We start from the raw sequence: 27951 nt of genomic DNA, 5'->3' as shown, positions 1-27951 counted from the left end.
ATTATTACACTCAATAATTCAAATTCTAAAAAATAACTTTGAATTCAAACTTGGCAATAAAAACAACCCTGGGTGCTATTTGAGGAATTTCAGCTAAGGACCGTTCAGTTCTCCTGGCACCGACACATGGGTCTGAACACATGTTTACATTTGCCGAGGACTCCAGGGCAGAGCAGGGTTGAACCACTTCCTGCCTGTTTTGCCTTTGGGTTTCGTGCTCCTGACAGCTCTCAGTAAGTGCATTATACTGATAATGCAGGCTGAAGCCGGGACTCATGACATATCAATCACAGCACATGCACCTTATCTCACTCTGTCTCCCTCTTTAAGTGCATTTTTAACTTTGGCTCTAAGTTACATTCTCACTGTTTCTAAAACTAGAAATGCTAAATATGTTTATGCTAACTGATGGCAAGCCAGGGAAGGGGAAACGTATGCTTTCCATGTGGAGTGATAGCAGGAGGTGGGAGGAGGGAAGCATAGAGGCAGGGATGACAAATAAGGATGACTAAGAGATGTGTTCAGGGTGGTTTTCCATGTCTAGCTCATCAGCTGATAAATATAAAGTGGAGTTGGTAGTGAGACCCCCGTGTAGCTGCTGGCACTTTATGGCATTGAGTGAGCAAAGAATAAGCAATAGGACATAATGTTTGGTCATTCATTATAGGTGCCAAATAATTTTTTTCCTCCAAGGGTGGCAGAAACATATAAATATATAGTATATAAAAGTCATTACATCATCATTTCATATTAAGTTGATCAGTTTCAGTCAAAATAACCCTCTCATTAACAACAGAGATCTCTTGGGATGAAACTAAGGATCCGTATCAGAGCTGATCCAGACATATTTTAATGATTCAAATGCTGATCCATACTGTATTGTACTCTGTGTTTTGTCCACCTTAGCCTGCTTGTGTTGCAGCGCTGCTCTCCTTAACGACAGCCGGGCTGTACAGTGCAGCATTTGTGCTGCGCTGCATATGTGAGTGGAAATTTAAGTGTGTGAATGTGAAAAATGACTTGGGAGGACCGGTGAGTGACTGAGTTTAGAAGCTGCAGCTTGGCAAAATGCACAGATTCGCTAAGCTACGATGCTAATTATCATTAGCAAAGAGCAGAGTACAAAACATTCACAACAACCAGCTCCTCAGTAGGTTATATCAGCTGTCACTAATTAACTTTAATTTCATGAGTAACTTAATAACAGGACAGCTGTCTTGTCTGGTGAAAGTGCTCTCTCTTCAGCCGGTGTCTGTGTTTGGCCAAAGATTATTTGTGAGGGAAGAATCACTCTGTGACAAGTAGCTTGTATATAATAAGGTGTAGCAGATTAAAAGTAGTCTACAGCTGTTATTTCATTGTGTGAGATACATATTTAATCAACATTTAAGTAAATATAAGTATCAGACTCGATATCAGCAGATATACAGTATTAAAGGACTGCATCAAAAAAACTTGATCGGGACATCCCTTATTAAACACGTAAGAACAAATAACCAAACTGCCACCAAGTAAGTAAAATCAATACCAAAAAAAATATTTAATGCAAAAAAATAAATAAATAATAAAAAAAAAAAATCGAGATAAGTGGGGTTTCACCAAACATACCTACAGCAAAGCACATACGCACACACACATACACATGCTTGAATCGGTACATTCGAAGCAATTTAAAGTGACAAAGTAATACAATATAAAACAGACGATTATTCGATTAGTCCATCAACAGGAAATTAACTGGCAACTATTTTGATCATTTCTTTCATGTTTGATTGTTTCATTTTTCAAGCAAAGAGACATTTTCTACGTATACTTGAAGATTTCTTTTCATAGTCCTATATGATAGATGACTGAACATTTTTTCCCCATTGGTGCGCAGTTATTTAAGGTTTAAAGACTGGAACTGGTGCTGAACTACAGTAATTAATCTCAAATTGTAAATAAAAGTCATTGTTGCCAAAGTTTTACATCTTCAGTAACTTCCAAAATGTGAACTTAAAACAACGTGGACGGTCCCCGTGCCAATCAAACTCTGTGGCAGCAGACATCAGTAGTAATACTGCTTCCAATGTGTGAGGTAGGATAAACTACAAAAGCTATGTGTTTGACTATTGCCTACCTGCATTAGTAATTATCCTGGCAGACTTTAGATTAAATTACTTCTAACCTTCAATGAGAATTGCTGAGCTATCTAAATCACATGGTGAAGAAATTCAAAGGTGTTTTATTTCTGGAGCAAATCAACCCAAACGTTGACAGATGACTGCAGATACCATCACTGCTTTTTCCTCGCTCCCATTCCCCTAATCATCCATCTTCCAAGTTCTTATCTGTGCTGACTCCTATTGACAGGCTGACATACTAAATTGGATTGACTTTTAATTAGGTGCACTCCCTAGGTATAATGGGTTTAATTGCCTGAATTATCTCACTGGTTCCTTAAGGTGTGTGATGGAAAAATGTATTTTAAAACTGCTTGACCTTGCCTTGCACCCTGTTGCTAAATGTTAAAAAGTAACAGACAGTGGAGATGCTGTGTCTAATATTACTAATATCATTCATGGCCTCATACATTTTTTGTGTATTTTTAATTGTAAATAAAGTTAGTGACTGCGCCTACAAGGGGATTATGAGACTGATGCAAGAAGATAACGGCAGTTCTGCCATAGATACCTACAGCATAGGTTTGGATTTATAGATGAGCATTGGATTTCACTTGTTGATAGTACCACCACAACACTAGATGGATGAATCATGTGTGATCAGGCCTTATCGTGCTTTAATTATATTCTCCACAATAAACATTCTTTCATTTAGTTCGTACTATAGTGCGACAATTACTCCAGGTAACTTCTATTTCACCATGTCTGAGTACTGAATAGGAGACCTCCATCATGCAATCCCTACATCCCTTACATTCTTTCATTCACTGTGATCGAGCGCTGTGATTGCAGTGAGCAGGTTTACTAGATGTGTATTGCTGAAAAGGATTAGTGATTAGTTAGTCTTTCTTCAATTTATGATCAATACTTTTATAAGAACATTGTATCGAATGACAATATGAAAACAATGTGACAATGTGAAACGGGTCGCTTGTACTGATGAACCTACAGAGAAATATAAACCGAATCTGCAGCCCCCCTACAGCTTTATGAAGCTTTACAGTGAGTTTCAGCTATTACCTGTTCAGCCCGCAACTTTATCGTTTTGGATCACTCTCACCACTCTCATAGCGTTGTTTTTGGCTGCAGGAGGCAGCTGTTTTCAGTGAAAAAGCTCTAAAAACCCACTGTACACTACCTGCTCAGCACCAAACAGCAGATAGACAAAGATAGCAACAAGCTGGTGAACATAGTGGAGCGTTTAGAAGCAAAAGAGCCAGATATTCCCGTCAGGAGTTGGTGGAGACCAAAACAACAGAGATAAAAGAGTGAATATTGGACTTACATTCACCTCCAAATTGTTGCATAACTGCTGGATGTGTAAATAACTGCTTGCTAACAAGTTCACCATATGAACTTAAAAGGTGATAATATGTCAATATTGTGTTCATGACTTGTTTCTGCTGACCACCAAGTGGCCTCAACATGTAGTTATATTTCTGAGGAGACATCAGCTATGGCGAAGCTGCAGAGCTGCAAGTGGTGTAACTTCTTAACGCAAAGCTATTTAAACCCAGCTTACTGCAACTGGTTAAAACTGCTACTATAACAACTATATGTCAACAACAAATGTGACAATTTAACATCCACCATCATTGTGACTCAACATAAAAAAGGTAATGTTGGTGGTGTATATTTACAAACTTTGCCTCTCAACTGTTTCATCTGCATCACTGGTCTCACTCACCAGATAAATATCAGCTATGACATCATAAAAATGTTTTTATAAATTACCCCAAACTAATGGCCAGCTTTTACTTTGACTGGATGGATATCAGATAAGTCTTGAAATTGATAGAGAGCTCCTACACAACACTGAACAAAAACATAATATTTAACTGCTATATGTTCCAGCAGTATTTTTGCATTATGAGACAATATGGAGCTTTTAGCAGCTGTTACCGTGAAGAGTGTTCATGTAGCCCCTGAGTTAAATGCTCCACAGGGAGTAGCAGCACACTTCACTTCTTGCAGAATATACATACCTCTACTCTACACATGTAGAAAGAAAAAGGTAAATGTAACAATTCAGTATCAGGCCTTGTTACAACAGTAAGTTATCATAATGAACATGAGAATGATAGTTGAGATGAAATTATTTTAGTCAGATGCCCGATGCTCATAACTTGTTAGTGGACATAACAGTCCAGAGACTTCATCAGGTTCCTGTGATTCAGTCATGGCTGAAACTGACAGCACTAAGCAGCAGAGCCAAGCTATAATGGCTCCTTCAATTAACAACCATTTAATTTGGCCTGCTTGACTGGTCTTTTGTGTTCAGCAGGAATAGCCATTAGAGAGAATATAGCTGGCCATTTAATGGAGGCACAAAGAGCAAAATTATTTCAGAATAAGAGACTGCTTGACAAATCAGGTGCGAAGCAGAGCTATTTGATCTGAGGAAAACCGAAGAGGACAGAAATGGTATCAAAATGACAAAGGTGCTCCTTTTCTTAGCAAAAAATCTTTTAATCTGTACTGTGTGACTTACACCTAGTTTTACTGTTGGGCTTTCTGTTAGATCGGGGCAACACATTTTCTCATTATGTCTGGAGAGAAATGTAGAAAGTTTTTTTTTTTTTTTTTTTTTTTTTTTTTTTACAAAAATTATGTCTAATTATCCTTACATTGCAGGAACACACACACACACACTTAAAATATTAGTGTATGAGGTTAATTTCTCTGTACTAGTAACTGGGTTTTTATTGTAAGAACTGGAAGAAGGCATGTGACACCAACACTGGTGCAGATCATACATGGTCATAGACGGTTCTATGCAGAGGCAAAATTACTGAAAACAAGCAAAAGCTATAGAGGTGGGAGGAAAAAATTGGTCGCGATTCTTCTTTTCAATTGTGAATCGATTTACAAATGGCGAAAATAATTTTTTGTATGTCCTTAATAATGTTATGTTGGAACAAAAACATACACCAGCTATCTTGCAATTCATCTTCCACAAAGGCAAGTGTTTGGGTGCATTTTGGATTTAATAACTTACAGCAACAATTGGATTTGCAAGATGAAGGTGAAGTATTCTGTGAATACTGTTCCTGAGAAACTCATGTTCATTATAAAAAACATTTTTTCTGTGGCCATGTCAAAGTCATGCATCCCCACAACTGCACACGCAGACAACACACACACACACACACACAATATGCAGGCATACACTCCTGTATACACCACACACACAAAAACATTTTCACACTGCTGCCTGCTGTGTTGAATCTGTACCTGCAATACAGCCACAGGGGAATGGAGAGGTAATGGATCGTACGACAGTTCGACTTCCACACAGCCTGTCCGTCCCTTGGTCCATATGATGGGGACATTTTGAAGAGCAACTATCCATCAGTGCTGCTATGTTACATACATTTGGCTCTTTGTGCAGACATCAAGAAGCCAGAGTGGGCATCTACACATAAACCAGAATATTTCAGAGGCGACTTCAAGGTTGCTTTTTTTTTTCCTTTTTTTAAAGACTCAGAAATCAAGGGGCTCTCTGTGCTATATGTATATACTAGTGTATGCTTTAGCACCTTGTGCGCTGATTTGACACGATGAAAGGAGGCCCTTTTTTTATACACAGAAGAGATTGTTGTGTGTGAGGAAGAAGAGTGTATGTGTTAAGTTTGTAAGGATTACTGTAGCTTTCCTGACAGCCAGCATTTATGTTGTTTTATCTCCAGGTAAATTCAGCTTCTTTCACACTTCCAGCACTTGACAAAAACGCTTTCATGATATTTCCAACAGGGAAGCTGATGATCCAACCTCAGGGGAGTTGATTCATGTTGTCAACGTAGTGATATATGAGTTGTGAAAACTTCTTATAGAAGGTGTAACCAAACATTTAACTCATCGAAAGAGAACCGTTTTAGTTTTTAGTTTATTACAGCCCAGTATTGACCTGCTTGTGTTGTCATTACATGTTTTATATTGATCTTTTTTGTAGGCATTTTGACATTTTTGCAGCACCTTGAAGCATTGTTTTTCCACCCTTGGCTCCAGCTGACAGACATTTGTTGGGGGAGGGGGGGAGAATCAGTAGAGAGTCATGTCGGCTCCTAAGCAGCCAAATAAAGATCACCGTTATCAGTCCAGAAGCAGGTTTAAGCTGCCACAGTGCGAAGGAGACTGTCATCTGACTTGTAATGACACAGCCTGAGAGCCATTACATCTTAGATGGGAGAATTAAGCAGAAATCCATTTCAGTGTGTTTGAGGTGAGGCAGGCACAGAGGGGGAGGTTTGGGAAGAGCAATCTGTTGTGAGTCTCTTGTGATACGCTGTGACTGTGGTTTGTAATTTCACCGACAGTCTATTTCAGATTATTATTGATGCTACAGTATTTTTTGCCAGATTAGTCACACAGAAGGAAGACAGAAGTGTTTTGTCTAAACATTTGTTGTCTTACTTGTCACTTTTGCTACTATCGGACATCTGCAGAGGAAATGTGTGTTGACAACACAGGCAGGGGGAGCAACAATAAAATCCTGGGTAGAAAATGGCTGCACGGTACTCTGACTTTAACATGTCTTGGTCATATGCACCCTTTTTCTCTGAGTTATATTTTTATCACTCTCCTTTGATTATATCCAATGGCATAAAAAGGTCTGCTCAATAGAGCTGATGGCTTGACAGAAAATTAATTGGCAGCTATTTGGGTAGTTGATTAGATGCCAGTAATTTTATGGTTCTAGCTTCTCAAAAGTGAGGATTTTCTGTTTTTCTCTGTTGTTTATCATTTTAAATTGAACATCTTTGGATTTTAGGTTGTTGGTTGGAAAAAAAATAAGCAACTTGAAGACATCACCTTGGGCTCTGGAAAATTGCAATGGTCATTTTCACAATTTTTATAGACAAAATGATGAAGCAATTAACTGAGAAAATGATTAAAAGATTATTCATTAAAGAAAATAATCGTAGTTGCATCCCTACTGTTCAAAAGCAAAGACATAATGCAAGTACAACATTCTATATCAATATTTTTTAAGTTAAAATTTGTTCAAAATATGGTATATAAGGTTTTTTTTCTTGTTCTTTGTCTGTCCTTGTGTACTTTATACTTGTTTCTATCATTGTAGAATCTGTAAAGTCACAACTGTTTTGTTTTTGCACCATAAAAAAAAAAAAAAAAAAATCAATATCTTCAATTTATAATAACCATGGAAAATTTGGTTTATCCAACTGGCTTTGACAAGGTTTCATAAGTCTTAGCTACGTAAATATGCAGTTATATTTCTTAATTTTAGGTTACAACAAGAACAACATAAAAAAAAAATCAGTTTTCCATCAGAAAATGCGTTAAATGAGTATTAATGAAGATGTAATGTGAAATTAAACCTGTGATACATCTGTCAGACTGAGTTTACCATGGTGAGAAGTGTCTGAGGCTGTGTTCTGCATTCTATTGGACCGCCCTGACTGATTTAAGACCTGTGGTCCTAGATGCCACAGAGCAGGTGGTAAACTCCATCTGCACCTTTAAGAGGCTGGAAACAACCCTGCTATAAGCAATATCTTCAGAAAAGCTATTTACTGCACAGGAGGTAAATACCCCAAACATAACTAATTTCTAATGCACTGCTTGAATGTATCCCATCCTCTAGGAAACCCAACAGTCGCACAGCTACAGTGAAAAACACCTTCATAAATTATCCTAAACTAAGACTGAGCATGTTTTAATGTTACATATATTTTCTGAAAGAGCCAAGCAGCTGCAACCTCACAGGGTGTCATGGAAGACTGGGAGAAAGGGAAACAGGAGAAATGTCTAGCAACAAGTTGATTTCACATTTTGTAAGCCTGATTAATAATTATTTGTATTGAAGTATTATATAATTATTGCAGTATTTATAAATTTTTCATTACCAGTAAACTGTAATAGATGATGAAACTGATCAAATTGACATAATTCCTTCTTATGCCAAGAACAGTGTTCAACAAGCTGTGATATCTCGTTTTGTTTTTTGTGCGACAAAGTGGTTCTTAAACTAAGGTCTCTAGTTTGTGGGTGATAAACATTAATGTTTATCTACAGAGCAAATGTTTGAGTCAAGTTGACAGCTGTGTACACGCTAAAAACAATGAGTTTTGTTTAAAATATTAACATGTGGGTTTGTATACAATCCATGTAAGCTACTAAATTGTAAATCTTAACAAAATGTTATTCCAATTCACAAAAATTGTCAGTTCACAGTAGACTTGTTGAGATCAAGCAGTTTAAATCAGGTTATTTCTCTTACAAAAACAAACAAACATTCTTTTACAACTTCAAACTGGCTTGTTTAAATTATTTGTCACTGAAGTGTTATTTAGAAGGCAGCACTGCTACTGGAACTGTATTATAACGGTTTATTTTTTTAAATTATTATTTTATTCAGCACTACTGACCTGTGACCTTCATGTAGTCTGCTCTCTGTAATTTGGTTTGCATTATTCAGGATGTAAAGGTAAAGGTTATTACAGGGACAAAATAAGAGGCTATGTTTGATAAATAAACTCGACAGCCTACTGATTCCGTTTCTGAGCACAGCATTCAATTAGATTATTATTCCAAGCCTTGTATAATATTCCTAACATATTATTCCTACAGGGACTTTAGTGACATGTTTGTTATCTCAACACATTAAACTGGATCTCTTATCTAATAAACTATTTTATATAATTTATAATATCATTACAATATTTCAAGTTAGAATACAGTGATGTTTCTCTGCGACTAAGTGCAGCCCAGGTTATGGGATTATCACACTTACACTTACACTTGCTATAGTTTCCATATATTACACCTACGATAATGTACTTCTGTAGCTACTCATGAGTTTTTTGTATTTTTCTCATGTGGTTTCAGTACAATGTGTAGTGTTGGGACTATTTGATTTTTATGGTAGTATATTGTCCTGGTTTAATTGCATTGTATCTTGCCAACTATCCAGGGGCTCTTCAGATAGATTTGTGTGCCAGTTGCCTTTCATAGGTAGCATTGCATTAATCAAACTTGAATACTCTCAGTAGAATATTAATAACACACATTAGGAATGCCACACCCCATGGCGGCTAAATAGTATTTGGTAGTACCGATGGGATATCTCCTTAGTGTCTGTTTAAAACAAAGAAAACACAGCTCTGGGTAATTACTGGCCATTTTACCACCCTGACACTAAAGGCCTGAGAGCAACGAGAGAGAAATCTTCGCTAGTTCATGCCGATGACAAAAAGTTATATTCCTCACACGTCAACAAAAAATGTTGTGTGTGATTGTTCAATCCTTGGTAGACTTTATCAGCAGGACCCATGAGTCCATTGACAGTGAAGGGCTGGAGCTCAAGCTGCTCCCATCCCAATCTCGTTCCACATGATTATTCTCAATTTCACAGCTGATGGTTTTTACTGAGACAGACGGCGGCAGCCAAATGCCAAAGTACAAAGGAGAATGCTCTGAGATAGGAGAAAAAAAAAAAAAAAAGATAGGCTGGGTCACTCAACTTCATCACCAGTGTTTGGGATAGAAGTAATCTGCGAATGCGACCTATTGCCAGGTGCGCTGCTAGATCTCGGGTCTGACAGTACAACAACGAGAACTGAAGGAAAACGCGCACTACTGCACACTAGTGAGGTGTGGTGCTGGCCCTGCAGGTAGATGTAAAAGAAACAAGGGAAAAGCCACACATTCATAACTCCAATAAACAGTTTTATCTGTGAATCTAAAACATTTGAACTCAAACCATTACAAAGAGACCTGAAGATAGCTGGAGTGAACTATCCTCCCATCATATCAGAGATTATGATGAATTTGGCACTGTAGGTTATATCAAGTCGATCACACACACACCGTCCTGCGGCTGAAAATAATCACTAGAGAACCAAATCCGCTGAAAACAGTCACCAAACGAATACATTATTTACTCCTGTTGAAAGGGAAAGTTCAACACCAATTTTTCCTCTTACCTGTAGTGCTATTTTGCTATTTATCCATCTAGATTGTTTTTTGTTTTGGAGATGTAGAGATGTCTACATTTTTTTTAATATCATGGCACTATACTCAAGATAATCCACAGATTTGTTGTGAGAAGTTTCATAGTAACTATTTTCTTTTACAGATAGAAAATTCCTGTTACAGTTTCTTAAAGCCAAAGTCGATGTCTTTAACCAACCAACAGTCCAAAATCCAAAGATATTCAGTTTATCATCACATAAAAAGAAAAGTAACAAATCCTTACAACTGAGATGCTGGAACATTAGGAAATGTTTGGTATTTTTGCTTTAAAAATTACAAAATATTATGTGGTTATCAAAACAGTTGCCCATTAATTTTCTGCTGATTAAGTAATTGTTTTAGCTTTACATGTAAGAGCGCCCATTTGCAATCTGCGTGTAAGCAATGCTCACAAATCACTTCAGTTAAATGAGCCACTGGACCCCCATAGTAAATATTAAGCTCTAGGCAGAGGACAGGTACAGTTGGCTTATTTCTAGGCAGCTCTTGCTCTCCAGTGCACCCTATAGTGGCCTTTAAGAATACTTTTTTGTCAAGCACTGGGTGGCCTTGCACCACAATTTGTTGTACCTACTTAAAACCTATGATATGAGCTTACCAGACCGCTCAGGTCATTCGGCACTAGTCTGGTGAAACGGAATTTCTTTATGCTCCCAGTCACTGAAATTGCATTTTTGAGGACTTGAGATGTGCTCAGACTGTAACTTCTTTTAAAAGCAGCCTCAAAATAATTACCTATTGCCTTTCAATTATACTGTATTGTTTGCTTTTTGCATGCCTGTTAGCGAGCTGTTATCAGTCTGTTTCTTTAACATTTTTAATGTAACATGTGTATTTAACATTAGACACAGTGAGTTTATCTTGTGCATGAAATATGCTATATAAATAGTCAGCTTTGCCTTTCTTTAGGAAGCTCGTTTTGTGAATTTGAGTCTTCATGTCACTTGGAGTCTGGCCCAGCTGTGAACACACCTAAAGGCCCAACAGAATCACACAAGGTACCAAAAAAACAACAACTACGAACTCCCCCAGCCTCACACAAAGGGAGTGCTAGTGAAAATTACAGCATTACTCTGGAGAGTGGGCAGTAGGAGGTGCGGGATTTGGTGAATCAAGGACCTTTTGTTCACAGTGAAAATGACTGCTTGCATGCTGTTGGAAAGAACATCTCTTTGGCGATGCGGCGGTGCTTGGCAGGTAGGCGGGCGTCATTTGGAGCCATTTAGGTTTGAAGCTGACGCAGAGGGAGACGGAGGAGAGCAAGGTCATTTAAAGAGGATGCAGAAGATGATGATGTGGCCTGTGCCGGGTGTTTAAGTGGGTCTACTCTGCTTGAACTGAGCAGCAGCTGAGTATGCCATGGCAACACTCACAGTAATGACAGTGTGAGACACACACGTCTATAGGAAGAAACACAGACTGAACTGAAATATTACAAATAAGGCTGACACATAAGGTGTTTCAACATATTGAATGATGTGGGTGAGTACGCACATGTATAGTTCATAGAAAATGAAATCAGTAAACTTTAATAATCGATTAAGTGTAATTTTTAATTACTGGCAAAATGCCAAATATTCAGTGATCCCAGCCTCTAAAATGTGAATATTTGCTGTTTTTTTTTTTGTAGTTTTCATTGATAGTAAAGTGATACCATTTGGTTTTGGACTGTTGGTCAAGACAAAAACACTCTGAATGTGTCAACTTGGGCTTTAGGAAGTTATGATGGCATTTTTCACTATTTTCTCACATTTTTAAGACCAAACAATCAATATATTGATTGAGAAAATAACCACCACTCTCTTGAGTTCACTCTTTTTCTTCTTGGGAGGACTTTACAATACATTTGCTGCTTTCATCCAAAGCGATTTACATTTCCCCCCCACATATACTGAAGAGGTCAAAACTCCAGGCACACTTGTATACAGAGCAACTTTATTGTCAGACCAATGCATTTCAGCTTGTGGCCTTCATCAGGGTCATCATAAAAACATTACAAAGAACATTTAAATAAGATGGGTGTGAACCAAAAACATTAAAAAAGGTTAGAATTAGGGCTGAACAATTAATCAAAATAGTATCAAAATCACAATATGGCCAAGTGCAATATCCAAATTGCAGGAGCTGCAATTTTTTGATAAAAAGGTCAAACGTGTCACCACATGCCATTATAATTGAAGCACTGTGGTGCTGCATAGATGCCCTACAAATCATATTCTCAGACCCCAGCAAAAATCACATCATTTTTCTATTTTTTTCAGTGAAAATTAAATGCAAAAATTCCTGTTCCTACTAAAATCGTGATTCATATAGCAATATCTGTCAAAAAAATGTTTTTTGATATCGTTCAGCCCTAGTTAAAATACATACTAACACATACATATCAGCCAATGGGGCACCTACACGTAGATGGTAATGTGGCTTCAGGCCAAACACATTCCCAAACTGACACCATATTTAGTCCATAAATAGGAAAAGTGCAAAGCGAAACATGTTCTGTATACTACAAGTGTTGTTGGAGTTTCGGCTTTTTCCTTTCTCCATGTAGGTGTAGAAAATGTGCATAGTAATACAAACTTGACTGAGACCTCTGTGGGCAGAGCCGACAGATCCTTCAGGGTTTAAATAATTACTCCATTCATTAACCTTGTTAACAACATTTGACCTTCATCAACAGCAAGACTTCAGGAAATTATCGTATAAAAAAACAAAACAAGGCAGAGCTTGTACTGTGAACAACGATAAAACACTAAAATAGCTTCATGTTTGTGCATGTGAAACACTTTAACTAATTTTTCTACCATCAAATATGTTAACTATTTTAAATTGAAGACATCAAACGTTACTTGTAATTTAACAACTTAAAAACAGCATTTTATGACACCAATGTTGCTCGAACATTTACAACAAGTTGGTTCAAGGACTAGCAACAGTGTAATCATTTTTTAAAGTAACTACAGCTGTATCGCAACACAGCGTGCACTGAAGAAATTATGTTGATATTAGAAAAGTAAGACCCCTACAGACACACTGTCGTCCTTACGATATTAATGAAGGATATAAAAGTGATTACACTGTGTACAAACAGTTTTAGCTAAAATAACTGCATGTTTACCTTATGACAAAGAGAGACACAGTGTAGAAACTCTTATTCGACAGACAAGAGCGGTCTAGCCTGCATGTGTCCAAAAAGACACACAAACAGAGAAACAGCTTCGGCTTAGAAATTAAAAACGTTTTCGTACCTGTGTATGACGGTTTCACGGCTCCTCCGTTGTTGCTGTCCATTTCCAGCCGTCACAGATTACAGCGCGAGCTCAGCTGCAGGCGCGAGCGAGTCAAGAAAAGATAAGCCACGCGGGTAATGTGTGCGCGCTGTGCCACTGCCGCCTGCGCGACTGACCAAATCGCTGCGCGAGAGGATGAGAGAGAGAGGGAAATGACAAATGAAATCAATCGTTAGCTAACAGCGGCACCACGGTATGAACCTGTTTGAAATGTAAAATGTAAAGATACCAACATCACTAACTTTTTAAAGCTGCACAAAGGACGTCTGTGTGTAGAACTGTAGCCTTTATGGCTGCAGTTGAAATGTAGAGGATAATGCAGCATTTCCAAGGGTGTTAAAGTAAATTTCAATTTGTTATGCTCTAGATAAATATGGATTTAGTGTCCTTAACATGGCTGCTCAGTAGGCTATAAGACATGCATAGCAAAAATGAGACATGAGGCTCCCAGTAGTAGCCTAGAGCCTGGGCTAGGCTGAATGTGTAGTCTCCAAGGCCATCATCAGGGTTATTTTCTCAGGCTTTAGTAGGTTAACTCCAGAGCCACAACAGACAATATATAACAACTTCCCATGATGAAAAAACTGGTCTTTATATGTCAAATCTGTGGAGCACCGCTTTAAAATGTGCCTGCTTTTGTTGTCCTATGACTATAGGCTAGAGCTCTGAGTCTCTGAGAAAGAAATTAGCTGTATTATTTGCTCGTTTTGTCCAGTGAAAGTACATTTTGCACGACCTCCCTCAAAGTCTTTGTAAAACACCTTCAGGCATTTTTACAGCCTTGAAACAATGCTAATGTATATCCTTAAACAGTTCTATTAAAACCTCCTATCACATAACAGCCACTTGGAGTGAGATAAATTGTTCTAGGGGTCAAAGGAAAATGTTGTATCACTCAAATCCTCTCCACCTTTAGGTCCTGTCTGTGTGCTGGAAAGCCTATCACCCGCCATCATTCCCTACCTAATCCCACCCCCTTTAGACCCCCTCATTAACATTGTTGGGCTACGTTCAAAAGCAGATGCCTGCAGATGAACTCGGGAGCACAGTGACAGGGGCACATGCCTGTATGTGCAGCGGCCATCCTGGTGGTGTGCGTCTGTGTCAGCTGTCAGCCGGACGATGATGGACTCGCGGTGGAAACATACTTGGAGTTTTAGCTATGTCCTTGTCATTGAAGTCCTTTGGCACCCTGCTTGACCCCCGCCACAAGGCAGCCACCCTAAAAATAAAAGGTGCACATGTGCTTGTGTGCGCTTACAAGCAGAGACAAGGGTGTAAGATATCACAGCTCATCAAGTGCTCCTGATGTCTCTGCTTGTGTGTGTGGATAAAAAAACAACAACAACATATATGCAGATACACATGCACACAAAGCAAGCTCAAACTGGATACTCACAATAGTAGAATCAGCCTCCTGTTGTTAAGGTTGGATTTATAGGGTGTATTTGGTTGCTCCATTTCCATGAAGCTTGAGTCCAATCAACATGTTCCCAGCATCAAAGTTAATACCAGCGCTCGGCTCCATCATCATCTTGAGTGCTTTCATTAAAGGACATTTTTATTCCTCTGGTCCCAGAATTATCGAGGACCCGGGCCGCTCCTCAGACCTGCACATTTCAGTCTAACCTGGTCACTATGGCAACGTTTTTTCTTGAAAACGTTTTCACTTTTTTCTTTTGACTTCGATGTTTGATTGAGATGGCACTTGAAGGATACGAGGGGTTCATTTAAAAAGATGGAGTGAGAATGTGGAAGAGAAGAACAACACCATTGTGAAATCTATGCAGGTAGATAATGACTGCACTTTACAGCTTGGAAAAGTGTAACGCTCAGCATTAAAGAGTATTTGAGCATGACTACAATAATCAACTTCTGACTCAATTTGACATACAGTAGGTCTAGTTATTAGTCCACTGCAGCAAGTAGCATTTTGATCACATATTATTATTATTATTATTATACCCATTATCGGCTCTTAAGCCGTCTATACATTTAAGGTGAGACAGAAAAATTAATCCTTTCTGCTCAACGTGACAAATGTCAGGAAATGAAAAGGACATTTCTAAATAGTTTAGTCCTTTCTCCAAAGTTCAGTCTTCTGAATAGATTTTTTTGATGTGGTATTTGGTAGTTTAATCTTTGCTGTCAACTATTTTTTTGTTGTTTTGTTGGTGGGGAAAAAATAATTTTTGGTACGTTCGTACTTTTTTACTCCAAAAATCAATCTCGCTTGAGCTGCTGACTTGTTCTTTATTAGTTTTTTCCTATTTATGGTTTGTGTTTCTGTTTCATTACTTAAGTAAATGAAAACTATCAATAAAATGACAATTTAAGAGCATTTTGAGTCACAAATTTGACGTACATGCAGCCAGGAGAGACATGAACAGAAAATACACTTTCTAGTGAAAAGGTACATTTTTCAGGAAGAAAAGGACATTGAATTTTGATGTAAATATACAACATGTATGGCATGAATTGTGGATATAATGATGTGGAAAATGACCAAATAAGATGTGAGTTTTAATTTTAGTATGACTGCAAAGAGGTATCAAGAAACCCATGACTTATAATGATCTGTGACAAGTAACAACACCTTATATAGATGCCTGGCCGATGTAAGGTATCAAATATGTCCATAGTTTAATTGTACTTAAGAGTCCAAAATTCAAGAGATTAATTGGTAAATATCTTGTTTTTTTGTCATTTTAGAAAGGGTAAAAACCATGTTCCACTGATTCGACAATGTGAATTAAATGATACTACATCAGAAGATATTTATTACATTTTTTTAACCAGTAGCTTGTTTATCTACATGACTTTGCCTGACCTTCTCTATTTCATTCTTTTACTTTGAAAAACCCTTATGAAGTCATCGAGGCCAGAAATGCAATGTATCCCAGTGCTCATTTAAGATGCATTACTTCACTTCTCTTTGACACTGAGCAACACAAACCTACATCATACGCGGACATTTTCAGAGTGAGGAGCGGAAACGTCTGAGTGAGCATTTAAAAAACAACACAGTTACTCTTAGGCAGGCTTAATGATTGAGAATGAATGATGATGAAAGCTTCTTAGAAAAGTGACTGATGAAAATTGTAAAAGATCACAATACATTCTGGGTAAGATGTCCTCCTCGAGTGAACATCATTGTTCTATCGGCTCTTTAGTCCTTGAGAGTCAATGTCACTTAAGTCCACTTGAGTTTTCTCAGTAATGGAACGGCGCTCGAGATGGCGACGATTCCCTGAAGAGGAAGTGCCAAAGGGAGGAGAACAAGAGCCTGAAACACAACTATTGAAATTCACTGCTGGAGTCATTCAGAATTATTTATTTATTATTTTTATGTTTTGGGTTTGTGAGTCACTATTACAAAGGCTGATATTATTCAAAATCCAGGAGAGTCATGGTAACATTTTAGGGCTGCACAATTAATCGAAATATTATTGAAATCACAATATGGCCAAGTGCAATATACAAATCGTTGCTGCAATTTATTGATAAAGGTAAAATGTGTGACAAAACAGCTTTATAATGAAGTAGTGTAGTGCTACAGAGATGCCCTGGCTTATAAATCTTGTTCTCCAGATGTAAAAAAACATGTTTGTTTGGTATAGACCCCAACAAATGTCCCATCATCATGATTTTAATAGTTTTTTCAGTGAAAATGAAAACTGTGATGCAGAAATGATCATTCCCATGAATCATATCGCAAATGTAATATCTGTCAAAATAATCGCAATATGATTTTTTTTATCATATCGTGCAGCCCTAGATTTCAACAATGAAAATCTTGCAATGTGAGTCAAGTATAAGCGCTTCAATAGATTTTGAAATCCTACAAGTATACCTTCTTCCTTTGTCGTCTTGATCCTGGGAAGAGTGTGAGGCTGCAAAATATCTCCCCCTCATCAGCTGTGCTGTTGTGTTCTGTGGATGTTAAACTTTGTGAAGTTCAGAAAAACTTGAAAGAAAGCACTTGAAAAAAATGCGAGGCGTGATGCTTTTTAATGCTCAAAAGAAAATTATTTCCACTTAGTCTTATAGTTTGACATTTTGGCAAATACATGTATTTGCTGAGAAACAGCTGCTGAGAGTTAGATGAGTAGATTGATACCACTCTCATGTCTGTACGGTAAATATGAAGCTACAGCCAGCTGCCGGTTAACTTAGCTTAGCATTATGACTGAAAACAGGGGGAAACAGCTAACCTGGCTCTGTTGTTTTTACACTTTGATTTCTGTACAGATTGAACAAACAAGATATAACGTGTAAATTTGTGAACTTTAGAGGTGCTGGTTGGTCGGACATTGTTACCTTTGTACAGAGCCAGGTGAGCAGTTTCCTCCTTTTTCCAGTCTTTAACCTAAGCTAAGCTAACCGGCTGCTGGCTAATTCTCTGCAAGAAAGCGACTAGGCTTATTTCCCGAAATGTCAAACTATTCCTTTAACATTTGACTCCAGTATGCCGCTGAACATGCCGCTTGGTTTTCAACAGTTTGGCTCAAAGTAGCCAGTAATCAGTGAATGTGTAAGAATATTAATGAGACAGTGTGAATGTTCAGACAAACCCAGTATGGGCAAATACATTGCAACACAATGCAAGATATTTTAAGAAAATCACTATCCTTTCAACAACTGTTTATACTTAAGTCTGGTTCCTTCCTCACTAGCATCTTCTCCGGTGGCAACACAGTTAGATGTTTCATTTTAGATAAGAAAAAATTATTGTGCCACATCACACATACTATCTCTATCAGCAGAAATTTCAAACCACAGAATGCAATCCAGATACCGTGTCCCCGTGCCCTTGGTATTTAATGACATTTCTTTCTGTCCAGAAAGATAGAAGGAATCCATCAGAGCGAGGCATTTGGAAATGTTTGACTGTTTCTGTCTGTTTGAACTGAGCCAGTGGTTTCTCAAGCAAAAACACATTTACAGTCCTAAAGCTAATCTGGAAAACCTTGTTGTTATGACAACCACACCTTGCTAAAGCTAGGTTTTGGCCATTTTACCTGTTTCATTTGCTGTACGAATAAAAAGGAAACAACAAATAATGTGACAAACGCGTAAAAGGTTTATTTTCAGGGCACATTTCCTCTATTCTGCAAATCTCCTCCTCTAAACACAGTCACTTTCAGTCCAGCTCTCACACCACCATGATTCACAGAGGCCAAATATGAAATTAGTTTCTTTTTTGACAGAACACATCTTGATTGACAGCTCAACAAATGAGAAATCATTTACTGTGAACAGAGCGGCCGCCTGCTTTTGGCAGAGAGGCGAGTGTGTGCTTTAAAAGTGGATTGAATGTTAGGGCTGAGGCATCAAAACCACAATAGCAGGGCTGTCAGCCTAAACGACAGTTTACACCATTTCCGGTGTAAAAATCTTTACATGGTGGGTTTTTTTTAAAACATGTTTACATGGAGACATACCAACAGAACGCATCATTCATTAGTATTTCCTGTCTTGTTTGGATTTGCTAGTTGGGTGTAGAAATAATTCACATTCAGAGTGACACATAAGGACAAACTTGTTATCTGGTGGAAGTGTTTTTATGAAGTGAGACTGTGTAACTTTTGCTGAGCAGCAACCCCTGTGGCCACTAGTGACAATTACAAGATAATGCTAAAACATAGTGTAACAGTAGCACAAGTAGTGAAGAGTCATCAAGTCAGTGGACACACTCATTAGTCTCAGTTACACAGCAATAACTAGCTAAATGATTTTTGCCAACATTAGCCAATAACATTAGCTACTGATCATACCAGACCAAGAAAGGCTGTTTTGGTAAAACCAACTGTATTGAATTGAGGAAGGGTGCATTTGAATGCTTATCTTTTCTACTTAATTTATAGTGAAGAATGTGTTACTTCTTCTCTCAAAAGTTACATAAAGTGTGTTTCCATCCACCTGCTTTTAGGTGCATTTTCAATTTGCATATTAAAAAACCCAGAAACACTTTAACTATAATAACACTATTTAATGTTGAGATTTTTAAACTAGGCTACATATTATTTATTGTACTAAAGAGTCAACATTAGGTACTATACTACCACAGGTTAGGACTCCTACTATCACTGATTCCATTCATACAAAAAATGTATTGATATAGTGAGTGGAGAAAATATTAGAAACACCTCTCAGAATACAGCAATACAACTCAACAGCAGCGCAAACTAGAGCCTCCAAAATGACCATAAAGTTGAATCAACACCTCTCTAAAAGAGTTTCACAACAACTGAACATAATAACCTTCATATAGGGAGGGTTCATTGCATTTTTGCACTGAACTGCATTACTTTTAGCTAAGTGCACCTAATAAACAGATTACAGTGAGTGTGTTCACAGAATCTTCACTATTTGTACTTTGCATTCTCAAATGCTCAAACAGTACATTTCTAAAACCTTTACAGACTCAGAACACCGCCTTTGCATGGATGCCATTTAATACATTATACAGTTTCTTTAACTAATAGACTTAAAACCTTAAAGAGCTTCAGGCACTTCTATTAAAAGGTCACACCATTCATCACAACAAAGTGAACTGCTGCATTAACCCCGCTTTAAAATGAGCTGCAGAATAATCAGGTGAGCACAAATGAAGCACGCCAGCATTTGTTTTTCTCACCTTATGGCTTATAGCGTAGTCAATCAACATACTGTGCACTTTCACATACAACCAGGTTTGCATACAAATGCAAACACAGACTGTACTAAATTTCTTCAAGTCTTTTAATCTGTGGGTAACAGTTTGTCCTTTGCTTCACTTAAACATGGTAATATTTTAAGTAACAGCTCAACCACAAAAACACACACAAACACGTTTGTCATTGACATAATGCTTTACCTAGCCTTACCCTAACCATTAACCTAATTGTAACTGTACCCTAAAACCAATTTTTAACCCTCAAAAAGCAGTCTGAATGCACACTAACCTATGGGGACCTCAAAAGTCCTCATGTATTAGTGTGCATTCAGGTTAAAGTCCCCACCAGGATATAAGAACATGAAACACACACACACACACACACACTCCGTGTTTGACATTTTTGCTTGAAAAATGACTTTGACATTGAATTATTACTTGCAGATTCATTTTATGTCCATCAACTAATCATTTAACCCGCTAATTGTTTCAGCTGAATGAATGTGTTTTTCTACGTACTTTTACTAGGAAATATTGACAACATGTAAATAAATAACCACACATGCATCCAAGAAGACCCATTTGTGACAAGTCTCTTTGAATCTGGATTCAAGTGTGATGCTGCCATCTAGTGGTTGTAAATGTTTACTGATGCTGTTTCTAATCATTTTAAAACTATCCAAAAATCACATTCAGACATTTGTTAGTAACTGGATTAAGGATCGATTCCCAGCATTTGCCCATTTAATCATGATGATTTGTTTTCATTGGCCCAAAGCTCTGATCAGAGATGAATATGGAATAAACAAAGCTTTATGAATAACATTGCTTTAGAACAACACACAATAAGGTCTTTGTTCAAGATTAGCGCATTCTGAATAAAGATTTTTCCAAGCAACAAAGCTGCTGTAATTTGTACCGAACCTCGGACTGTGTTAAAGCCCCTTTATGTTCCTGGGAGTTCAGAAAAGGTGAGAGGTAGGATACAAGATGAAGACTAGCCTTGAGGAGAAGGCAGGACATCTTTACATACTATATCTCTGAGTCAGAACAAAACATTCGATCTTCATTATCATGTATGAGCCAGAATCAGTCAGAAGCCATTCGGGTGATTTATTGCAGCTTGTGGCAGCCATATTTTGTATAAACACACATGCTATATATATTTTTTTATCTTTAACAGAATGTCTTCCGATTAGGGAACAAGGTGAAAAGAAAATATAGGACAATTTTAATCTTGTTAGGACCAAATACTTACTACTTTTCATTGCTGTATGCACACTCATAGTTTCACATACTAAACGTGCGTACTACCATTGGACATACTGACATTTGCATACGAAGGATTTAAACAGACCATATTGACCCAAATATAACACATCATCAAGCTTAAATACAAATATAGTAAGGGCATCAATGAAAAATAAATCTTTAAAAATAGTATGAACAAGATAAACATAGTATTTCTGATTCCAATTTATAATCTAAAAGAGAGTTAGCATTATCAGTAGATTCATGTATTAAGCATGACATAAATCATGACTCTCTTGCGACAGAGTCAGCAAGTGCATAATGACATTGTCCCTGCTTCTTCACATGTCATTTCCAGGAAAAAACAACAACAACAATGTCTTATATTTGGGCCAATATGCTATCTTACGAATCTAAAAACCTTGCTTATTGCCACAGAGGCTGTACTGCTTCTTACACCAAACCAGGCCAGAGTGGTTTGAACCCACCAGGCGGCCACCCTGCAGTGCCAACAGACTTAAAAACACACATGCAAATAATCATTGGAAATGTCCTCCAAAGCTATACCATACCACTGCAAAACAACTCAAAACAAAATGAATCTTGCATGTTATTTATTACTTTACAAGTTATTTTCACATTTCTTTTTAAAAAAGGCTAACAACTCTCTGGTGTTACAGGTTATCAATACACAATGAATGCAAACAACTGCATTTGTTGCACAGTTCAGAAACATCTTCAGACGTGTAGCCTATTAAAACGTGACCTGCTTAAATAAGCAAAGTCTAGAGCTTTCCTTAGAATTGTGTCATGTCCAGGTCCCTAAAAAGAACAAAATGCTATGATCTAAATTGCAATAAGACAAAAATCGTTAAAGCTAGAGTGTGGGACTTTTACATATAAATAAACATCGATTACATTCAAGCCCTTGCCAAATGAGTTCACACAATGCTGATTAAGCCTATCACCACCAGGTAAATCTCTCTGTATTTCTATATTTATTTGGTTTGCCAGAGCGGAATTGGGGAGCAACCCAGAGCCATGTAGAGCGCCGCGATCCGCCATTGCTGTAAAAAAATAAAGGTCCATTGGAGAGAATGTTTATTATTGAGCATTGTTTATTGTTTATTTTGTTTATTATGATTGGATAGTTTGTGTTAATATGCTTTGGCAACGTTGTATTGTATGCAGTCGTGCCAATAAAGCCGCAACTCTCTCTACATGGCTCTGGAGTAACCGTAGCGACGGAGTAGGCTACAGCAACTAGGAAACCTTGTAAAACCTAAGAAGCGTCCAAGACAACATGTGTCTGATGCTCCAGATAACAAAAGAAACTCAGCTTTCAGAGGAAGGATTACTGTCAAAATAAGAAAGCGATCGACGGCGAGGACAAACACAGATAACGACTGGTGTAGCTTTAGCTTTTCCTTGTTGGAGAGCGCTGAGAAAAGGGACTGAGGCAGACACAGACGTCAAGTTACTGCTCTTGGACAGGTTGGTAAAATATTTGGAGTAGGCCATGTAGCTATTACATTTACTCTACCTAAATAATGGATTATTGTTATTATAATTATTATTAACTGTGGAAATTTCTCAGTATTTTGTAACTATTTCTGAACATGAGCCTGGGGCCAGCTCACTATAGGCATACATCATAAGCACGCGTCGATAGTGTTTGTGTAATTACTCTCACTGCCAGAAGGGGGAGACAAAAGTTCCGCACTCCAGCTTTAAGATTAATTGCTCTGTCATTTGCAATTCCAGTATTAGTAGTTGGATATTTGTATCTTTCATAATGATGATCAATGTATAGGGAAATGACAAAAGAGTAGAAAAGTAAACTGCCAATATACATGTATGTGTATGTATATAGTACATACACATACATGTATGTACTATATACATACACATACATAACATAGACACACACCATTACACACACACACACACACACACACACACACACACACACTCAAACAAATAGGGGGAAAATGGCAAACAACCTCAGCATCACCCATTCATTAAAGACAGAATTCAATCAACTGAGACAGAGGCTGAAGATGAACAGGGAGGTAGATAGATACATGGGGGGAAAGACAGAAGAGAAGTAGTGAGGGATCTTGGTTATTCCCTCTAGCTTATGATTCTTAAAAAAAAAGTTCCTTAAATCAAAGAGGATCCAGATAATCTCATCTGTTATCTCAGTTTAAGTGCAGGGGTGGCGAGTGGCTCTGCCTTCTCCTGCCTCTCTGGGTTTTAGCTACGTGCTGTCCTTAAAACAATGTTCAGGGCTCGCTCACTAAGTTCATTGTTTTGTACTTGCTAATTGCCCCCGCCGCAGCACCGGCTGCTGCGGCCCTGAGGAGCAGCTTCTTGTAGATCCACTCCTGTCCTGGTCCGCCCCCCTTGTCCAGCTCCACCCTGAGGATCGTTCTTCGGTAGCTTCTTCGCTGCAGGGACAGGATCACAGATGTTTAAATATAGCAAATTTAGACATTAAAAACAAAGGTAACACTTTAGGCAATGAAACTTTTGTCACTGGGAGGAAAAAAAACACACACAAAAAAAACAGAGGAGTTCTCTATGGAGTCCAGCAAGTGAAAAAAATCATTTGTGTGAACTAATTAATTAATTAGTTGTGACATCATGATAGTTTAATGATTAAAACATATACTATACAACTACAACGTCCCTTTTGTTATTCTGGCTGGGGACCCTGTTGCATGTTATAACCTAAGTGAATTAGTTAAAATACTTATGTGTGCTCTCTGAGTTATTGTAGCCGTATGATCTAAAGTTACAGATTGTTGTGGCTACTCAGGTCAGTGTTAGCAGCAGGCTAGCAGCTGTGTTTTGGTATTTTAGTGTCTACAAATACTGAATTTATTCCTTCATGTTAATCGTCGTTTGTTCACCATGCTTACCGTTTTCCGACAGAAATACTGTAGAAAAACTTATAGGCATCACACTTACAACCTTTAAAGTGTCCGTTTTCTTATTTTGAAATGTGTTGTGTAATTCAACTTTGCTGCAGAAATAAGGGGGTGGTAAAATAAAGTGCTGCCTGAAATATCCATCTGTGGGAGTAGAGGGAAGGAAGTTTTGACCCAACAGAATGACGCACTTACCAATAGCCATGAAAATTTCATTGACATTCATGGCAGTCTTGGCTGAGGTCTCCATGAAGAGTAGACTGTTGTCATCAGCGTATGCTTGTGCCTCCTAAGAACACAATTTGGATTTTGAGGATAATATTAGACATTTACTGCATAAGGCTTTGAATATCTGAAATCATTTGCTGAACATGCAAAATTTATTTATATTTTTAGCATCTTCACACCTGAAGCTCTACAGCTCTCTTGTTTGCGATGTCTGCCTTGTTTCCAGCCAGAGCGATCACTATGTTGGGACTGGCTTGTCTCTGCAGCTCCTTTACCCAGTTTTTCGCTCGTGCAAAAGTATCCTAATCGAGGAACAAACTTTATTAATATTGCTCTCACCCAGTGTATTCACTTGACAACTATATTTAACTTTGGTGGACCATTTTCACTTTACTGAGGTTGACCGATACCTGAACCTGAAGACGTGACCTCAAAACACCCACAAGTCTGAACACCTACACATCTACCACATGTAATAAAATTTTAAACATAGACAAATTGGAGTGTCTTGTATCCTCAAGTAATTCTTGCAGTATTGCTCTACGTTGTAACATTGCCTCCAAACAAACCCAATACACTTTCATAAGACATAAAATTCACAAATACCTCTGATTATCAACATAGTTTTACTTAAAACTTCTGAATGTAGCTGTCTTTTACTGTCACAAACAAAAAGAAGAAAAAACAAACAACTAAAAATAAAAGTAGTAACAAAACCACAACTCATCTAAGTTCATCATGTTGCTACTGACTGATAAGACTCCATTGTTGCCCTGCAGGTGAAACCTACTGTGTTGGTAATGTCGTAAACCACAATGGCCGCCTGAGCGCCTCTGTAGTACATTGGAGCCAGGCTGTGGTAGCGCTCTTGACCTGCTGTGTCCCAGATCTCAAACTTCACAGTGGTGTCATCCAGACAGACAGTCTGAGTGAGGAAGGCCGCTGAGGAGAGCAGGACAATGAAGATCAGTGGAATGATAATGAATTAGGGTCCATCCTCCTGGAAGATACTGTTCATGTATGCAGTGAGTGTGTTCTTAAAGGCTGTGTATCACTTCAAATTGGCTTGGACACAAGCTCCATGCCACACAAACACATCTGTGTCAATCTGTGCCTGTTAGACCTGCTGAAATGAGGTACAAGTGTGGAATTTGACTCATTGACTCAATTGAAACATGCCACTTGTTTTGTGCATGACCTTGGGAACAGTATGTGTTACAATATAATCTCAATTCGAAGGTCCACGTGTGCTTGAAAGCCAAAACAATATATTGGTCCAATCATGCTTTATTTAGTGAACTACACCTACACCAGGGCTACATATCGAACCTCAATACTTTATTGGTACCAACCAAAATGTGTGTTTAACACCAACTGTCAATGGTCAAATATCAAAAAATGGCATTGACAGTCTTGTCAAATCTGTAATCTCCTTCACTTATTCTTTGATTGAACAGTTCCAGATTTAAATCAAATTTCAACTATTTTTATTTTCTATTTTATTTAGACAAAATTCTTGTTCAGCTGCTTATGATAATATTTGAGAACTTTGGCTTATTTTGGTAAATGAAAATGTGTATATTTCTTAGGTATTCGATTGGCACTAGTATTGATAAATTTCAAACAATATTCATCCCTCATGTACACACAACAACAGTCTATGTATTGAGACACCCAAAGCCCCTTTTGAACAAAATTCACTCCTTCAAAAGTCTAGAAACACATTTTTGTCTCTCACCTCCAATGGTGCTCTCCTGGAATTCATGAAACTGGCCTTTGACAAAGCGCAGCACTAAGCTGGACTTGCCTACCGCTGACTCCCCCAGCAGCACAAGTTTGAACTGGCAGATTTTGTTTGCCACTGTGGCACCATTAGGCCTGGTTGTTCCTCCACCGCGCCCAGCCATTGACAGAGACAGAGACTGTTATGGATGGGATGGGCTGAAACTAAAAGTTAAAGAGGGAGCTGAGGCTGGACACACAGGCACTGATGTTGAGCGAGGTCAGAAACCAAACACGTGGCGGGAAGAACTGGATCGGGAGGGCAGTGGTGGAGTGACCCGGTCTACCTTGAAAAATAAAAACAATGAAAATCAGTGGATATACTTCTGAGAACACATACACAAAACAAAATTATGGAGTAAAAGAGTTTTTCGTGTTGCGGATCTGCTTTCCAATAAAGATTTGATTTGTTCAAGATAACAGTCACATGTATGAATGCAACTAAAAGTTATTTTCATACTCTATTAATCTGTTGGATCCTTTTTAAAATAATCATCTAATTGTTGTTCTAAACTGGAAAAAAATCAGTTTGCGATCATATAAGACAAAGAGAAGCTAATTTGTAATTTTATTATAATAAAATAATAATAATTTATGCTTACAGCTGAAAGGATTAGTCGATTAATCTATTGACAGATAAAAATGTCAACTTTTTGGATAATTGATTAATCATTTCAGTAATTTTTCAGGAACAAAATGCAAAACATTAGCTAGTTCCAGCTTCTTAAATGTGAGGATTTGCTGCTTGTCTGTTTCATATATGAAACAGAAAATAGATAAACTGTAAATTTGGGGGGGTTGGACTGATGGTCGAGATGCTTATAAGTTTATTTCTGTCGGAAATGGTAAGCATGGTGAACAAACGACGATTAACATGAAGGAATAAATTCAGTATTTGAATCAGAAATTATTGAAATTTCAAACCCAACAAAAACAACCTCTAAACAAACTGATTACATCACCAAACCAGCTAAACCTGCTGATCATAACTTTGACAGTATAACCAGACAAAAACAGAACCAATTAGCTACGAGGCTAAAGCTCTTCTGTAATAACGACGAGACAAGTTAGCAATGCTAACCTCGGCTAACAAAAAAAAATTACTAAAAGGAAACAAATAACACGTTGGCGTTCTTACCAGCAACGAAAAGGAATATCCGGAATATCCACTCCGCCCTGTGATTACTGAGTTATAACAATGCTGTTCCTCGTTAACAACGTTTTCTCCTAAATCACTTTCAGGTTCAGTAGAATATATGCTTCCGCCTTGGGTAACCAAAATACTTCCTGGATTCCTCCGTCATGTGACGCAATATGTCACAACCAATCAAATGGCCGAAGAGTGGGCCGTCAGAAGCAGAGCCAATCCACTCTGGTCGGAAGAAGCCAACTCACTGCCATACTTAATAAAATAGACTTGTAGTGAGTTTTTGAGAAGGATTAATTTGGGGTTTCATAAATATTTTGAAACTATGACATTTAAACTCAGGAAAATGTAATTCCTCATGTTTAACATCATAAAAGTGTGATAATTGCTGAATTTAACACATAAATGCGGATATTTAAAGGTTAATTCAACATTTTTCTTTAATCTCTATTTTTTTCTTTTTTATGGATACAGTTTTTATACTGTAATTATTGTATCGTTTTTA

The 27951-nt window shown here is 37.8% G+C and overlaps 2 protein-coding genes across 4 annotated transcripts in view; both read right to left on the bottom strand.

Moving 5' to 3' along the window:
* Nucleotides 1–13535, bottom strand: part of LOC122867177 (zinc finger protein 385B-like) — an 85260-nt gene extending 71725 nt beyond the window's left edge. For both annotated transcript variants that reach the window (XM_044177611.1, XM_044177613.1), the window contains exon 1: nucleotides 13406–13535. In XM_044177611.1, coding sequence (XP_044033546.1) covers nucleotides 13406–13448 — 43 coding nt within the window. In that variant the 5' untranslated portion in view covers nucleotides 13449–13535. The remainder of the gene's footprint in view (nucleotides 1–13405) is intronic.
* A 7659-nt stretch (nucleotides 13536–21194) lies between these two features.
* LOC122867179 (ras-related protein Rab-5C-like) lies at nucleotides 21195–27622 on the bottom strand. Of its 2 annotated transcripts, none has more exons than XM_044177617.1 (6): nucleotides 27438–27622; nucleotides 26256–26586; nucleotides 25308–25459; nucleotides 24697–24819; nucleotides 24485–24578; nucleotides 21195–23806 (listed from the first exon to the last, which is right to left on the bottom strand). In XM_044177617.1, exons 2-6 carry the CDS (start codon nucleotides 26422–26424, stop codon nucleotides 23679–23681), a joined length of 666 nt encoding a protein of 221 aa, XP_044033552.1. In that variant the 5' UTR covers nucleotides 26425–26586; nucleotides 27438–27622; the 3' UTR covers nucleotides 21195–23678. The 2 variants fall into 2 exon arrangements, with proteins under 2 accessions (XP_044033552.1, XP_044033553.1); XM_044177618.1 differs by having other exon boundaries at nucleotides 26256–26582.
* Between the last annotated feature and the right edge of the window lie 329 nt (nucleotides 27623–27951).

The sequence above is a fragment of the Siniperca chuatsi genome, linkage group LG20 (genome assembly GCF_020085105.1).
Source record: "Siniperca chuatsi isolate FFG_IHB_CAS linkage group LG20, ASM2008510v1, whole genome shotgun sequence".
Classification (NCBI taxonomy): domain Eukaryota; kingdom Metazoa; phylum Chordata; class Actinopteri; order Centrarchiformes; family Sinipercidae; genus Siniperca; species Siniperca chuatsi.
The sequence above is the reverse complement of the archived record's forward strand: the minus strand, read 5'-3'. Positions and strand labels throughout refer to the sequence as shown.

Coding starts and splice junctions, on each gene's coding strand:
- LOC122867179 (XM_044177617.1), bottom strand. CDS start 26,424: ATGGCTGGGCGCGGTGGAGGAACAACCAGGCCTAATGGTGCCACAGTG. Junction 24,820..25,307: donor TTTACGACATTACCAACACA/GTAGGTTTCACC, acceptor TTCCTCGATTAG/GATACTTTTGCACGAGCGAA. Junction 23,807..24,484: donor TGAAATTTTCATGGCTATTG/GTAAGTGCGTCA, acceptor CTGTCCCTGCAG/CGAAGAAGCTACCGAAGAAC.